The 14,557-nt window shown below is 41.8% G+C and overlaps 1 protein-coding gene across 2 annotated transcripts in view; it reads left to right on the plus strand.

Moving 5' to 3' along the window:
- The first annotated feature begins 319 nt into the window (after positions 1–319).
- Positions 320–14,557, plus strand: part of PCSK1 (proprotein convertase subtilisin/kexin type 1) — a 44,463-nt gene continuing 30,225 nt past the window's right edge. The window contains exons 1-5 of one of the 2 annotated variants that reach the window (XM_004420353.3): positions 320–704; positions 3,871–3,975; positions 7,925–8,035; positions 8,966–9,112; positions 10,431–10,507. In XM_004420353.3, the coding sequence (XP_004420410.2) occupies positions 525–704; positions 3,871–3,975; positions 7,925–8,035; positions 8,966–9,112; positions 10,431–10,507 (620 nt within the window). In that variant the 5' untranslated portion in view covers positions 320–524. Of the gene's footprint in view, positions 705–803; positions 1,400–3,870; positions 3,976–7,924; positions 8,036–8,965; positions 9,113–10,430; positions 10,508–14,557 lie in introns of those variants that run through there. The other variant, XM_087430015.1, reaches the window with a different exon arrangement.

Below are 14,557 nucleotides of genomic sequence, written 5' to 3' on the forward strand. Positions count from 1 at the left end.
GATAATCAAATAAATATAAAGAAAAGGGACAGAAGGTAGGGAAAGTGTGCTGCACTCCCAGTTTGGGGGAACACTTCTCTTTGAGAAGTGAAGGTGTTTCTCACGGCTACGGAATTTACAGACAGGGAGCAGACTTAACTGATCCCAGCAAACGGTTCCTTCCTTTTCTTAATCCCTCGCTGCTTATTTTAGCCGCTTCTCCACCCCGCCGGGAATACCATCCAGATCTTAGTCCAGGTAGATCTGACGTCAAGAGATGGCTTTCGTCGATTTGACGTGTAAACACTCATTTCCATTCCGGCTCGGAAGGGCTGGGGCTCCACTCAGCCGGGAGACCGAGGCGCTGCACTGAGCGCTCGCCGCCGCCCAGCCTCTCCTCGAGTGCCTATCTCTTAGCAGGACAACCGGGAGTGAGAAGTGGTCCAGATCCCGAGGGTGGAAAGGGCGAGTCTTTCTGGCTTTTCTCCTATCTTGCCTCTTTCCCCAATCTCCTTCCCACTAGTGTGCGAGCGAGTGTGTGAGCCATGGAGCAAAGAGCCTGGACTCTGCAGTGTACTGCTTTCGCTCTCTTTTGCGCTTGGTGTGCACTGAACAGTGTAAAAGCAAAGAGGCAGTTTGTGAATGAATGGGCGGCGGAGATCCCCGGGGGACCGGAGGCAGCCTCGGCCATAGCCGAGGAGCTGGGCTATGACCTTTTGGGTCAGGTAAGAGTTTGCACTTTCAGGAAACTTTCAGGGGCCCGAGGGGACTGGCGGGACTGAAACGCGATATCCCAAGTGGGAGCCCCAGGTTGCACTCTCCTGAGCTCAGTGGCAAAGAGCTGGAGCTTCTCCAGCTCTCGCCCCTGGCGCGGTTGGAGAGAAAAGGCTTGCATTATTTATTGTTTGGGCTGGGCGCAGCCAGGCAGAACGAAGCTGCTGCAGCTGGGTAGAGCTTATTCTTGCTGTTGTCCGCTCTGGAATTGAAATCCGTTCCCGCGCGGTTTGGAAGAAAAATCTCTCCACGCTTGCTCACGGAACTTGAGATGCACGCAGGCTCTTACCAACCAAGCGTCCCCGGGAGAGGCAGTGCGCTCCGTCGCCTGGTACTCAGCAGGTCTGCGTCAGGAGCGGGCTGTTTCCTTCTTTTCAATATGGCAGCATCAGTTCCAAGTCCTCATGCAAAGGGCCGAGCAGGCTTGGCGATGTCCGCCGGCAGGCTTTTTGAGCACACCCAGGGCGTTGGGAGAGCACCAACGGCCGGGACTCGCAACCCGGAGGCTGGGGGGCCACGGAGCGGCCTGGGTGGCCGGCGGGAGAAGAAGCGGGTGAAAACCATGGGACCAACTCTCCGCGTCTCCAACGGGAGCTCCAGGTTTTCACCGGGAACTTACCAAGTCCAAGCTTCACAACTTTGCTAGGTCAGTCTCCCTAAAGGAACAAGCTGCCGAATTGACTATGAGGAAAGGATTTCTTTCTTTCTTCTTCCTCAGCCAAATGCGTAATACCTTCCTCAGGGATTTCAGCTTGTGATGGAAACGGTTGCCTGCCCAAGTGAGGGCTGGGTTAATAGATAGCTGGGGGAGGGGGGCGTTAAGGCATTACAAGGGAGGCTGCTTAGCTGTGCGATTCCGGGGAACCCCAGGGGGTGTGTGTTCTAATCTAAGCTTTCTTTTCCTTGGCTCAGAATCAAGCCCTCGCCCCTTGCCTTGGAAGTTGGTGTGCATCAAAGCGGGGGAGGAGGGAGTTGTAAAACATTTTGGCGCGTTTTTTCTGGAGGTGGTGGTAGAGACGCTGCTGAAGTCATGGATGAGTAATCGGCGTGGGCGTTGGCGATTCCATAGATCGAATTCTCTGGGGAATACGCCATCCTTTGCCAGAGGCTTCATTCTCCAATTTTAGGAGCCAAACTGTCTTTGAAATGCCCAGCAGGAAAGTCAATACACAGATTGATTTCTCCGTGTCCCAGTAGCAGACCAAGACTTTTGCTTTTGCCCAGACCTTGTTCTGTGCTAGGCTCCGTGTTGGGGGCTGAGGAATAATAGGAGAAAAAGAAACTTTCAAGGAATCAAAAATCTGGAGGAGACTGGTTTAGAAACAAATAATTGCAGTTGCATGTAATTGCTACAGTAATAGAAGTTGGGCCTGGAGTCTCAATATTTGTTGATTGAAGGATTGAAGATGGAAAGGAACTGCGGAGGGGTGAAAGAAGGCAGCCCAAAGGAGGAAACATTTGCACAAGGTTTAGGAAGAAGAGTCAGAGGTTTCCAGGAGAACAGGATGAGATTGGAGAAGCCACTCCAGACATAGAAAACAGCTTGTGGGAAGCCAGGGAGATACAAAGAAAGGGGCTTAGTAGTAAGTCTGGAAAGGCTGCAAGGAATTGTTGGGATCTAAAGAGAGAGTGACTAGTGGATGAATTTGTACTGGTGGATACCGTGGGCATCATGGAAATCTTGTGCTTCCTATGGTGAGGTAAGGGGACTGGGGCCTTAATCATATATCCTTCTGGTAGCTAAATAGCACTGGTAACTGTGTGGAAGGATATTGGAGGAGAGAACAGAAAGTAAATCCCTCTTTCTTTTCTCACCTATTAGCCCCAGACATACATCCAAACCTGACCATTCATTATGGAAACTGCCTTTCAAAATCATAAATCCCAAAACTAAAAATAACAGTAAATCAGTATTCTTGGTAGGATCTTCAAGGAAGGGATGGCATAGTTACAAGAAGCTTTAAAAATAGTGAGAAAAACCATCTATATTTACATATGATTTGCATATGCTATATTTTCTCTAGCCATTTCCAGTTAAAATGTCGTTACTAACAAACATTTAAAAAATGATAACTTTTTGTAAAGGACTGATAGTGCTTTCCTGGTTCTGCTTATTTCTCCCTTATTAACTTAGCATCACTATCCTGAATTGCTTAAGGCCTCAAGATAAAACTAGGATTAGAGGGGTGACCAGAAGCAAAGCCAGTTGATAGCAGAAACAGAGCTAAGCATTGGTGATCTTTTCTTATGGCTACTGTTCTCTCTCCCCAATTCCATCTATAACTATAGCAGATTCACTCACTGAGGTTCAGGCTTGGAGCAGGGCCTAAGCAACTCTATTAAAAAATTCTCTAGGTGATGAGAACCACTAATTTGAAGAATGTCATTCTTCTGAAATAACCCATTGTCAATTGTTTGTCTCAATTAAAAAAAATACAGGGCATCTAGAGAATTTGCTAGCTTCAAATTAATACTATTTTGAATAAAGAAACTCTAGCTTAAGAGAATAATGAAAATAGTTCTAAATGGACCAAAGGTGTTGATAGTCACACAGAGAAGTTTACACACTCTAAGGTGGAACACTGTCATAAACGTGTGGCATGCTGGCTTTTTCCCACAGCCTTGAACTAGTGGAAAGTCAAATGGTCTAGTAGCTTATAAGACTCACTCTGGATTCAATGGCTATATTTTATAACGACAACAAATTGTTTGAGCTGAATGTGGCACGGATAGTACAGTTTGCCTGATTTCCACAGATTATTGTTCTCTAACAGGATAAATTTGATGAAATGGGTATATTTTTTTAGAAATGTCACCTGCACAATATTGTCACATAGAAAAACAAATGTAGTTCCTTTGAAATATGTGAAACATGAGCATCACTGGCCCCCAAGTATACTGCCAGCCCAAGTGATAATATTGTGAGGCTCATCTCACTCAACACATTGACAAGAAAAGGAAGGCTTCTATCAGTGTCTTCCTCATAAGGAAAAAATTTAACTTCAAGTACAAGGAATGGGCTTAATAAAAGTTGCCTGTCTCTAAGTTAGTTGGGGCTCAATCTAATCCATATACACTTATTTTGGAAAGCAGATTTTAATTTTTGTTCTTTTATAGATTGGATCACTTGAAAACCACTACTTATTCAAACATAAAACCCATCCCCGAAGGTCTCGAAGGAGTGCCTTTCACATCACCAAGAGATTATCTGATGATGATCGTGTAAGTGTTGTGTATTTGTCTTCAAACCAGTAACCTGACTTATCTGCTTTCTTTATAATTGCCAACAAGAGCAAAAGCACTTTGTAAATATGATTCTTTTTTATTTTGTTCATAATTATTTATCTATAGTTTTTCTTGTTATTTCCTTAGGCTTATAACTGCACATAATAATAACTGGATTGAATTGGATTGGGTTGGTTGAGTTAACTAAATTATATATATAAATACATAATATATATATAATACTAGCTCACAAGTCCAGTCTAAGAGCATAAAAGTGAATATTGAAAATCAAGTAGTAGCACTAATGAAAATGTTTGACAATAAAAATCAATCAACAGCCTTTTATTATATGCCTATTATGTACCAAGCACTTTAATATCCAATGTGGGCATGCCAAAGAAATACAATATATGAACCTTGCTTTTAATAACATTTCAGCGTAACTGAAAAAACATTGTGCCATTTCTATTTGGTTTGGTTATGTAGGAAACTAGTGTTTATCAAGGAGCTTTAATTCCATGTCTTCATGATGCAAGTGTTTTCATAAGTATTGTATTGTTTAATCCAAAGTGTTGGATCTCTTTTTATCCTGGTTTGTATACATATTCAATGATAAGGCAACAGCAGGAAATGGATATAGGTAAATAGTGTGGAGACAATTTGAATGTATATCTAATAGAGCTATCGATTTTTGAAGTATGTTGTTTTCAAGGTCAGCAAACATATCAATAGAAATATTGACTATATTGGGAGTATTGCAATTTATATACGAAATGTTGTCTTTTCTCAAGAATGTGCCATCCTGGTGGAAATTTATCCTGGCTGGCCTGATATTTGTATACATGATTTCTGTTGCCTAGGACACTCTAGAGAATATAGAACCTTCGAGAGAGATAGAACACATCCTTTCAACTTCCCAGAAAGAAAAGTGTAAGTGACAGAAAGGTGATAGAACTGTTGAAAGTACATGGAATTCATGAACCCTGTGGAGTAATTTGCCATTTTATTTGTTCTGCAACTGATAGAATTTTTTTAAAAAAGAGAAGGAGAGGGCAAATTATGAGAGTAAGGAATGACTGGGCCTGGGTTACCAGTGTTCAAATGTAAAAGCAGCAGCCACATCCAGACAAAGAATGCTGTGCCAGGACCACGGACAGCGACCCGCAGCCCATGCACACCCATTGCTAGCTTTTAATCAGGTTAATGGCTAGATGTGGGAGACCAAATCAGAGACCGTGAACATTACGTTAAAAGTTTCTTGTCCAGTGAAGTCTTCCCTTCGCCATCCCAAGGCAGATGGCATATTGTATGTGGGCTCTGAAAGATAGGACAACTTCCAGCACTCTGACTAGGCTTTGTCCTTAAGTAAAGCAAGACAGAGATTTCCTTATCTGCTTAACTGCATTCTTGACATTAATGCACAAGGAAGTTAAACTGAATTCCCTTCTCATCTTCATAGGAGAAAAGTGGACAGAGTGGAGCATACCTAGCTATTATTATTATTATTTTTTGTGTGTGAGGAGGACTAGCCCTGAGCTAACATCTGATGCCAATCCTCCCCTTTTTTCTTGAGGAAGATTGGCCCTGAGCTAACATCCGTGGCCATCTTCCTCTACTTCATATGGGACGCCGACACAGCATGGCTCAACAAGTGGTGCGCCTGTGCGCGCCCAAGATCCGAACCCGCGAACCCCTGGCCACCGCAGCAGAGCGCGCGCACTTAACTGCTTGCGCCACCGGGCCGGCCCCATACGTAGCTATTATTATTACTCAAAGTATCTCACTAAAATGAACAGATGGCCCAGTTCTATTCTTTAGCTATTTCCTTAATCGTTGATTTGAGGGAGAAATCTCAAGGCATAATGAAGAAGAGCTAAGAATTTACTCTCCAACATAACTTCATAAAAAAAGGAGTCTATATAATCCTATGAAAAAATGATCTTTAGAATAATTTTATTTTAGGAAAAATCATAGAAGCTTGCAGTGGAAGGTTGGACTAGATCATCTTTAATGTTCTTTCCAAATCAGAAGGATTACTTACAATTAAGTACATGATACCTATTATACACAAAATAGAAAGACACTACTAATTTGCTCTGTTCCATTTGATCTGCTCTTATAGAGATTAATACGGGATTGGGTTAATGGCATTAATCATAACACTGTTTCCAACAATTGGATGTTTATCCGATCAGATGGCAGAGTGCTTCTTCTTATATTTCATTTTTTAAAAATTGCTTTTGATTTTCATTTTATTGCTCTTTTTTTGGATGGGGATAATATTCTTTCAAATTAGTCCTCTGACATGCAGCAATAGGCTATCTTTACAAGTCCGTTAATGAAATCTCCAACTGTAAGTGACTCTTTCCCTCAAAGATTAGTACTTGTTCCCTAGCAGCCAGCTCCAAAGACCAACTCAGATGACAGGCAGTATATTCCAAGCATTGAGGTATTTTAAGCCAAAACAATTAACTTAAAAATACAGGCACTTTAAAAATAAATTATAGTGACTAATTTCTAGCTCTCGAGTCCCTCCCAATGTTTATAACAGGTCTGCAGTATACTTTCTAATTGAAAATTCAGGACAGTCTTAGTGGATGATTTTATCCTTATTTGCAAATTATTTTTCAGTTTTTATTTTTGGATTTGGCTCATGAGTATTATCACATTAACAATATCCCACCACACACTGGACTATCATCATGTGTACAATAGAGAGCATATGTTTTGGGTAGGAAACAGTCATGTTGCCCAGCAAAATAAGAGCATGGTATTATCTCATAGGAACTTCCCTAGTGGTCTAATGGTTAAGATTCTGTGTTCTCACCACCATGGCCTGGGTTTGTTTCCCAGTCAGGGAACCACAGCAACTGTCTATCGATGGTCACACTGTGGCAGCTATGTGTTGCTGTGATGCTGAAAGCTATGCCACTGGTATTTCAAATACCAGCAGGGTCACCCATGGTGGACAGGTTTCAGCGGAGCTTCCAGACTAAGACAGACTAGGAAGAAGGACCCACTTCTGAAAAATTGGCCATGAAAACCCTATGAATAGCAGTGGAGCGTTGTCTGACATAAAACCAGAAGATGAGAGGATGGCGGAAAAAGACTGGACGGAGTTCTGCTCTGCTGTATACAGGGTCACTAGGAGTTGGAATCGACTCAATGGTACTAACAACAACAAATTATCTCATAATAAATAGAACCACAAGGCAGCCCCTCGCCCTCACAGGACCTCAAGTATAATAGGATTATGCCATAAATGTGGGGCAGGTAATTTTTGTATTGTCAGATCTCTTTGCATAATACATGAGACTAAATTAATGGTAAGTGTGTATAGTCAGTAGTACTCATTCATCACCCTGGATCTGTTTCTCATATTAAATACTCTTAAATAGGAGGCTGAAGCACAGGGGAGCCAGAGTTTCAGATTTGCAAAGACACAGCACCTTTCTTGTCTTGTATAACATTTGCTATTTTTACCTTTTGTGTGTAAAGAAAGGGAAATTAAGCTGTAAGCATCAAACAGTAGTCTCTGGGATCTCTTAGCTTGTTGACTCATTTCACAAAAATGGACAAATTTTCAGCTACACAGCCCTGGAACCTCAATACAAAAATGGGTATTATGGTCCATTTGCTGGTGAAAGCTGGCTGAACTTTTACTTCCGCGGTAATCACAGTGTAAATAATTTGAGGGAATCATCACTTCACTGACTGCTTCTCCTCCCCCTAAAGGTACACTTTACTGTAATAGGGGAAATGTTTATCTCCCCAGTGGGTAATCCCTTCTTCTCACTGAGCTACCAGTTTGATCTGTAATCAAATGAGAACATTGTGGAGCTGCCTGAACTCTGATGGGAAAGGTACTGGAGCTAGTTAGAGGGAAGATGATTACATAGAGGTGGCTATTTTACTGTTGATTTTCTTGCTATAAAACTCCTTGTAGGTGATATGGGCTGAACAACAGTATGGAAAAGAGAGAAGTAAACGTTCAGTTCGAAGAGACTCAGCACTAAATCTCTTCAATGATCCAATGTGGAATCAGCAGTGGTACTTGGTAAGCACCGACCCAAGGACTTGTAGGACCTGGGTTATTTATTTTGTTGCATTTCCACAATAGATTTTTTTTTTTTAATGATGGACAATTCAGCAGAGGGCTATGTTACCTGGAGACTGGACTGATGGGACCTTCCATGATCTGGATCTTCTGTTTTACTAGGTGAGAGTATCTAAACACAGATCTTTAGCTGCTATGAGAGGAGAGGTTGTTGCCTTTTTGTCTTCTTAAGCTTGTCTGGAGTAAGTGCAGAAGAATCATATCTTGCAAGTTAGGCATTCCAAAACAGTACTCATGGCAAAAATCACGTTTGGTCAAAGTTACTCTTGAGAACCCTTTAAATCACCCAAAAAGTACAGTGAACATGACTGAGTATATACAGTCCTGAGTGGCAATTCATATATGATTACAGGTGAGATTTTTCTGAACTAGGCTAAAGGAAGAAACACAAGGAAGGGCAAAAAATATCTATTTGCAGATATCTAGACTTGCAGACCATTCTACCTTTAAAATACTAAATCCTTATTGGTATGTGGGTGTTGAGTGGAGAAATTGTTCAGGATTTTTGGGGAGATGGGAACATGGGACATCAAATAAAGCTTTGGTAGATGAGAAGCTTTAGCATATCATTATAAATGAAAGAAACTTAGGGACAAACTTCTTCTTTGAAGCCAAAAGGTTTAAAGAGAAGGGGCACAGGGTGATTCATCCGTTCGTGTGATTTTCCATTGGAACAATTGGGGAAAGAGCCACACTCTGATGATTCACTTGGCCCTCAACTTTGTTTTTCATTTCATCTAACTGCCTTCTTCTAAAGAGTAGAGTAACCCCAGGAAAAAGAAAGATGGCTCTCCAGACTGGAGCTTCAGTTCTCATTTCGCAGCAAGCAAATCATGATTTTACCAATGCTTCTTTGTTTTTCTTTACCAGCAAGATACTAGGATGACCGCAGCCCTGCCCAAGTTGGATCTCCACGTGATACCTGTTTGGCAAAAAGGCATCACAGGCAAAGGGATTGTTATCACTGTACTGGATGATGGCCTGGAGTGGAATCACACAGACATCTATGACAATTATGTGAGTCTGGGCCCTCCCGTGACTGCAACTTAGGTGCTGTCTACACAGACACACAGTTAGGGCTTTCCTTCCCTCAAGTGGGAGGCTGCTCTGATGTCAGCCCCAGGAACGATGGGCCAAGGTTTTGCCATTCCACTCACTCTCCTGCCAGCCCATGTGAACTTTTTTTTGTATCAGTGGGCTTTGAAAGAATTCAGTGGAGCCAAGGATTGTACAAAAGCATGTGTTTTGGGGGTGGGGGATGCACCTACACCAACTAAATTGCTAAAAGCCATTCAGACTCTATGCCACTCAATATTTGGGGCATTAAAACAATCAAATCTAGCCTGATGTCTGGGATCATTTTTGCAGACTTCCTCCTCCCATCCCTTATGGGTCATTATCTCTGACATTGTGAAATTATGTGAATATGATCCTTCCATGCAAAATCAAAGTGTACATTACACAGTGCAAAAATGACAAGAAAAGGAAATAAAAGTTTACTAGAAATGGAAAATAAGTAAATGAAAACTATTTCCTTCAATGTTTATGAAGCTCTCCATAATACCTTAGGACTTTAGATCAGTGTTTCATCTTTCAGATTGTCCCTGTCTTTCTCTCATCCTTTCCGCTCATCCAACATTCCCCAGCTAAAGAGCAAAGGAAAAGAGAAGGAAAAAAAGAGATGAAAAAAGTTAGTAGAAAGTAGGAATATTGAAAGATATGGAAAATATAGAAAAGTAGCAGTGTTGGTGATAGAATTCCTATGTGGGAGATGTTTAAGTGTAGCAGTCTGGTTGGAAAAGGGGGTGGGACCTGGAAGCTTGTCTTAAATTTCAAGCGTACTCCCTTTACTTTTAAATTACATGTTTATTTAGTGTAACTGGGGAGGCTGAAGGAGATATTGTGGACCTGAGCCCCAGCCCACAGCCACCTCTTTGTACCTATATTCACAAGAGAGATGAATGTCAAAGTGTCGCTAACTAGCTCCGTAGCTTGGTTAGGTCATTCAACTTCTCTGGGCCTCAATTTTCTTATTTGAAAAATGAGGTGATTGAACTAAGTAAACTCTGATTCCTTCTGGTTCTAATATCCTATGAGACTCTATGAGCTCTAGGTTTGGTAACATTTACCGAGAATTGGATGCTGGCTCGCTTTTCTGTGTACCTCATCTCTGCTTGGTTTATGGGTATAATAAATGATCAGTGAATGGGCCAGAAACTCTGAAATGAAGACTTTTGAGCTATCAGCCAGGAAGGGAATAGGATAGGGGTTGAAGGCTTGGGAAGTGCTGCTGTTTTTTTATGATGCTACAGTATTATTTTTGTTCTCTTTTTAGGATCCAGAGGCTAGCTATGATTTTAACGATAATGACCATGATCCATTTCCCAGATATGATCCCACAAATGAGAACAAGTGAGTAAATGTGGATTTGTGGGAGAAATAAGTACTTTAAAATGCTTTTATCTTATTTGAGGAAGTTATACTGTAAATATGATCCACATTTCATCTCTCAGAAAATGTTCATGTACACCATCCATACCACAATATTTTGTTGCTTTTAAAACAGAAACCAAAGCTTCTGTTTTTATTTTCCTTTTGGCTTATAGAACCATAATTCAATTAGACTTTCTTCTTATATTATGAAATGTTCCCCTCAAATGTTACTGAATAGTTACAGCTTTAGAAAGAATGTTTGGGACATAAAAAGTAAAAACCTTGAGGCCATCCCCCCTGCCTGAAATTCCTCTAAGAATCTTTTACTATTAGCAACATGCTTGATATTAGTCATGAAAAGAAATATAGATGACCAAAATAACAATTCCCCAGGACTTCCTGTGGTGGCCACAACCATGCTCATTAGTTCCCTCAGAAGAGCATGGCCAGACCCCAGACAAGAGAAATGCACCTTGAGGCCTGGCCCTCATCCAACACAGTCTCTGGGGCATTGGACTAGTTCATAGCCTGCTCCAGAGTTCTTGCTGGGTATTCTAAAGCTAAAGGGAAGAGAAAGAGAATATCTTCCAACTCCTAAATTAACTCTCCATAGCAGCTATAGGGTGATGAGGAAGGCCAAGAGCGAGACCTGCCGAAGCAAGAGGCCAAATAAAGACCCAGAGGCAAGAGATTTTTTAATCTTCTTTCCTAGCCCCAGAGAAACTTCGCCTTCTACACATGTGGCCTCAAGTGTGCATGCCCATGTGAGAACTCATCTTTGTGCATAATGGTCTCTCTGACAGACTCCAGGGAGACATTCATGCTTTCTTCTCTTCGTTTTTTCCACCCAGAAGAGACTTACACCAAAATAGATCAAAGCCAAGGCAAAATTAGGGTTTGCTGCTGTAAGTGGGGAGGGAAAGAGCAAGCAATGAAAGCTCTGTGTGGATGCCATGTAAAGTGCTTCCCTTTTCCTTCATATTGCTTTCTCTCTCTTGGACTATTACCCCACTTGGGTCAATCAAGTTCTCTCTCTCTCTCTGTCTCTCTCTTTTTCCCCCTCTCTCACTTTCTCTCTCCCTTTCTCCCTTATTTTCTCTCAGAAGTCCCATGTGGCTTGTGCAGTAATATTGACCTAAAGTTGTTTCTTTGGATGGTCCCCCCCAGAAGGCCAACAAACTCCAGGAAGGAAGGCTGGGGCCCATGGACTTGGCCTCAACTTCTGGGTTTATATTTCTTCCATTCTCTTCTTCTAGGGTTATTTCTTAAAGGGGTTAACCGCAAACGCTCTCTAGAGATTAGAACATTCTAGTAACACTACAACAGGAACCGTGAAGAGGCACCCTTGGAAGAAAGTGGGATGTCTTAGAAACTTACAGCAGGGCCCCCAGACAAACTTTCAGCCATATTTCCGAGTCAGGGCAGTGCAGGACCAGGAGGACCACCTGCTCTTTTGGAGCACGACCCCGCAGTGTTAGCCTGGCTGGTAGTCATGGTTTTGCAGATTACCAGTATAGACGGTGACCTTGAGGAAATCACTTACCTCTCTCTGCCTCTATTTTTTATTTTGTCTCCTAAAATGTGTGACATGGCACCTGCTCCCTACACTCGTAAGAGGAACTTCCTAAGAAAATGGGCAATAAGTGCTTGGAAGAAAGGAGCACCTTTCTTAGAAAGAAGTAAAAGTGACAACTCTCATTCCACCCCCTTGGTCAAGACTAAGAGGGAAATCTGCTCCAAGCCACATGGGGCAGCTGAGGAAACTGTTAGCTGGATATGTCAGCCTCCTTCCTAGGCAGTATACCCTGGGTCTGGCCCCAGGATCCAATGTGAGTGATAATTTGTGTGATGGCTACATGATAGGGGAATATTTGGTGAAATAATATTCTCTAGAGTTTCTCTACGCATGATAAGGGGGACTCAGATATTCTTCTTTCTTTCCCCAAAAAAGAGGAACGTAACATCACAGTATTTATAATAGCCAAATTTCCCCCAACTCATGGAGCTCCAAAGGCCTCTAGGAAGCGGCCCATGTAATGATACTTATTTTGGATCTGAAAACTTTGAGCTTCCAGAACATAGCCTGCCATGTATCTTCCACATAGCATAGAGTTAGTGTGGTATAGCCCAACAGTTAAGAGTACGGACTTTGCAGCTAGATTTAGATCAAACATTAGATCTGCCACACGATAGTTGAGTGACCTTGAGCAACTCATTTAACTTCTTTGTGCCTCAGTTTTGTCATCTATTAAAAAGGGATAATAATAGTATCTACTTCATTGGGTTATTATGATTAAATGAGTTTATATGTGTAATTGGCTTGGATAGTGACCGGTACATAGAAAAAGTTGTGTTTGTTATGATGATGATGATGACAATGATGACACTAATGACAATGATGATGATCAAGGCTTTTCATTTAGCAACTAAGGTAGACCTCCTTTCAGTGAGAAATCAGCATGACAAGAATAATATCATCCGATAGGAGCAGAAGCAGAGACAAGTCAGTTTTCTAAGCCAATTCAGAATCTGCTATTTGAAAATTACACAATAAGCAACTATCTCTCAGGGTCTTCTTAACTGTAAACCAAAAAGGTAGCATCCCTATTATTCATCAAAAGGTATAATAAAAAATACAGGGGCCGGCCCTGTGGCTGGGCAATTAAGTGCACGCGCTCCGCTACTGGCAGCCCGGGTTCGGATCCCGGGCGTGCACCGAGGCACCGCTTGTCCGGCCATGCTGAGGCCACGTCCCACATACAGCAACTAGAAGGATGTGTAACTATGACATACAGCTATCTACTGAGGCTTTCGGGAGAAAAGGGAAGAAAAAGGGGGAGGATTGGCAATAGATGTTAGCTCAGGGCCGGTCTTCCTCAGCAAAAGGAGGAGGATTGGCATGGATGTTAGCTCAGGGCTGATATTCCTCACACACACACACACACAAAATACAGTTACCCTTTTAGCATGTTGTCAGAAATAAATCCCTTAGGTTTGGAAAATGAATGGCCCCATTTTATCTTGGCCTTTATTGCAGTTAGAGAACTACTATCTCCCAAGTCCAAAGGGATTATCTCTCCAAACTATCTGTGTGGCTGCTGTTCTTTATTACTATGTAAATGAGATTAATAGAAGCTGCATTTGAATCTCCTCTGCAAATCAAAAGAGGAATCACTAAATAATAAAATCTTAAAAGTGCAGGTAACTCTTACTATTAAGCTGGCATGAATCTGTATTTAGTATTTCAACACCAATTACAGATTATTTTTCTAGTTAAATAACATGTGTGACAAGGTATTTTAACCAGTATAATAGTAGTCTTTAAACTATCTTGTGCAATAATTTTTGAAAAATCAATTTGTTTAAACTCTACTTACTACCATTGTTCTAAGCTAATAGAGGGTTCTTTTACCTCAGCGCCTGACTTAAGGACAGAAAAAAAGCTGCAGGCCTATAAAGAATGACATAGAACAACTTCAATAAAGTCTTCGCTTTTTCTCAAGGTGTGGAGGTGGGAAGTGAGGATAAGAGGAAGGAAAACTATCAACCCCTCTTTGTACCATGATCCCATCGCACCTCCCAAGACAATAGTCCTCAGTATGTAATAGAGATAAATAATAGGTGGTGTGACATTGCATCATTTTTAGGACAAAGGTACAAGCTGGGGATGTTTGCCAACAGGTTGATTCTGTTGGCTCTGCCGGAGACTTAGCTATCCTGGGCCCTGTTTCTCATCCTGTATAAAGAAATACAGGTGGCGGTGACTTTTGGGAGAACATTTCCCAGAGGATGACAACTGAATTTCTAAAAAGGCAAAGAGGGCTAATCCATCAAAGAAGCATAAAGTCCTTTCTATGTGTTCAACGTGCAAACATTTCTCAGAGAATGGGTGTGTTGGTCAGGATAGCTTCAGTTGTGAGTGAGAGATCCTAACTCAGAGATTAAGTAAAATGGGGATTTAAAAAAGAAAAATCAGGGCCGGCTCCGTGGCTTAGTGGTTAAGTGCGCGTGCTCTGATGCTGGTGGCCT

This window comes from Ceratotherium simum, chromosome 4, assembly GCF_057802395.1.
Source record: "Ceratotherium simum simum isolate JZ-2026a chromosome 4, ASM5780239v1, whole genome shotgun sequence".
Taxonomy (NCBI): domain Eukaryota; kingdom Metazoa; phylum Chordata; class Mammalia; order Perissodactyla; family Rhinocerotidae; genus Ceratotherium; species Ceratotherium simum.